Source organism: Nicotiana tomentosiformis, chromosome 4 (assembly GCF_000390325.3).
Source record: "Nicotiana tomentosiformis chromosome 4, ASM39032v3, whole genome shotgun sequence".
NCBI classification, from domain to species: domain Eukaryota; kingdom Viridiplantae; phylum Streptophyta; class Magnoliopsida; order Solanales; family Solanaceae; genus Nicotiana; species Nicotiana tomentosiformis.
Genome location: NC_090815.1, coordinates 71277844 through 71279018, shown reverse-complemented (window position 1 = coordinate 71279018; position 1175 = coordinate 71277844). Strand labels below are relative to the sequence as shown.

At 43.7% G+C, this 1175-nt stretch overlaps 1 protein-coding gene across 1 annotated transcript; it reads left to right on the top strand.

Moving 5' to 3' along the window:
• The first annotated feature begins 331 nt into the window (after positions 1–331).
• On the top strand, positions 332–790 carry LOC138909908 (uncharacterized). The gene has a single exon (XM_070201125.1). It carries the CDS (start codon positions 332–334, stop codon positions 788–790), a length of 459 nt encoding a protein of 152 aa, XP_070057226.1.
• Positions 791–1175: the final 385 nt, after the last annotated feature.

Sequence of the window (1175 nt, the reverse complement as noted above, 5' to 3'; positions counted from 1 at the left end):
TCGTCCTAGATGTGAAGGCCAGTCAGGTGGCGCTCCAGCTAGGTTCTATGCTTTTCTAGCCAGACCAGATATAGTGGTCTCAGATGCCGTGATCACATGTATCATTTTTGTCTGCGGTAGGGATGCTTTGGTTCTATTTAATCGAGGGTCTACATATTCATATATTTCATCTTTGTTTGCTCATTTGCTTGGTGTTCCCCGTGAGTCCTTGGGTACTCCTATTTATGTGTCCATACTAGTGGGCGATTCCGTTGTTGTGGATTGGATCTAACGGTCCTATATTATGACTTTTTGTAGTTATGAGACTAGAGCGGATCTTCTGCTGCTCGATATGACCGACTTTGAGATCATCTTGGGCATGAACTGGTTGTCTCCATATTACGCCGTCCTTTATTGCCATGCCAATACTATTACCTTAGCGATGCTAGAGTTGCCTAGATTGGAGTGGAAGGGTTCGTTTGTCAGTGCATCTAGCCGGGTTATCTCTTTTCTGAAGGCTCGACACATGGTCAAGAAAGGTTGTTTGGATCATCTAGCCTATGTTCATTATACTACTATGGAGACTCCGGCGATTGATTCAGTGCACGTGGTCCGGGAGTTCTCTGATGTGTTTCCTTCTGATCTACCAAGCATGCCACCATATTATGATATCAATTTCTGTATTGATTTTGCTCCAGCTACCCAGCCTATCTCTATTCCACCATACTGCATAGTTCTCAAAGAGTTGAAAGAGTTGAAAGAACAACTTGAAGAGTTGCTAGCAAAGGGGTTCCTCAGGCCGAGTGTGTAGCCTTGGGGTGCACCGTGTTGATCGTGAAGAAGAAAGATGGAACTAAGCAGATGCGCATTGATTATCGCCAGTTGAACAAAGTTACCTTTAAGAACAAGTACTCGTTGCCGCGTATTGATGATTTGTTTGACCATTTGCAGGGTGCTAGGGTATTCTCTAAGATCAACTTGAGATCGGGGTATCATCACCTGAAGATTTGTGATTCAGATGTCCCAAAGATGGCTTTCCAGACCAGATATGGCCATTATGAGTTTCTAGTGATGTCCTTCGACTTGACTAACGCCCTGGCGGCATTTATGGATTTGATGAATCGGGTATTCGGGCCATATATTGACTTGTTTGTCATTTTCTTCATTGATGAAATATTGATCTACTCACGTAGCAT

Coding starts and splice junctions, on each gene's coding strand:
- LOC138909908 (XM_070201125.1), top strand. CDS start 332: ATGACCGACTTTGAGATCATCTTGGGCATGAACTGGTTGTCTCCATAT.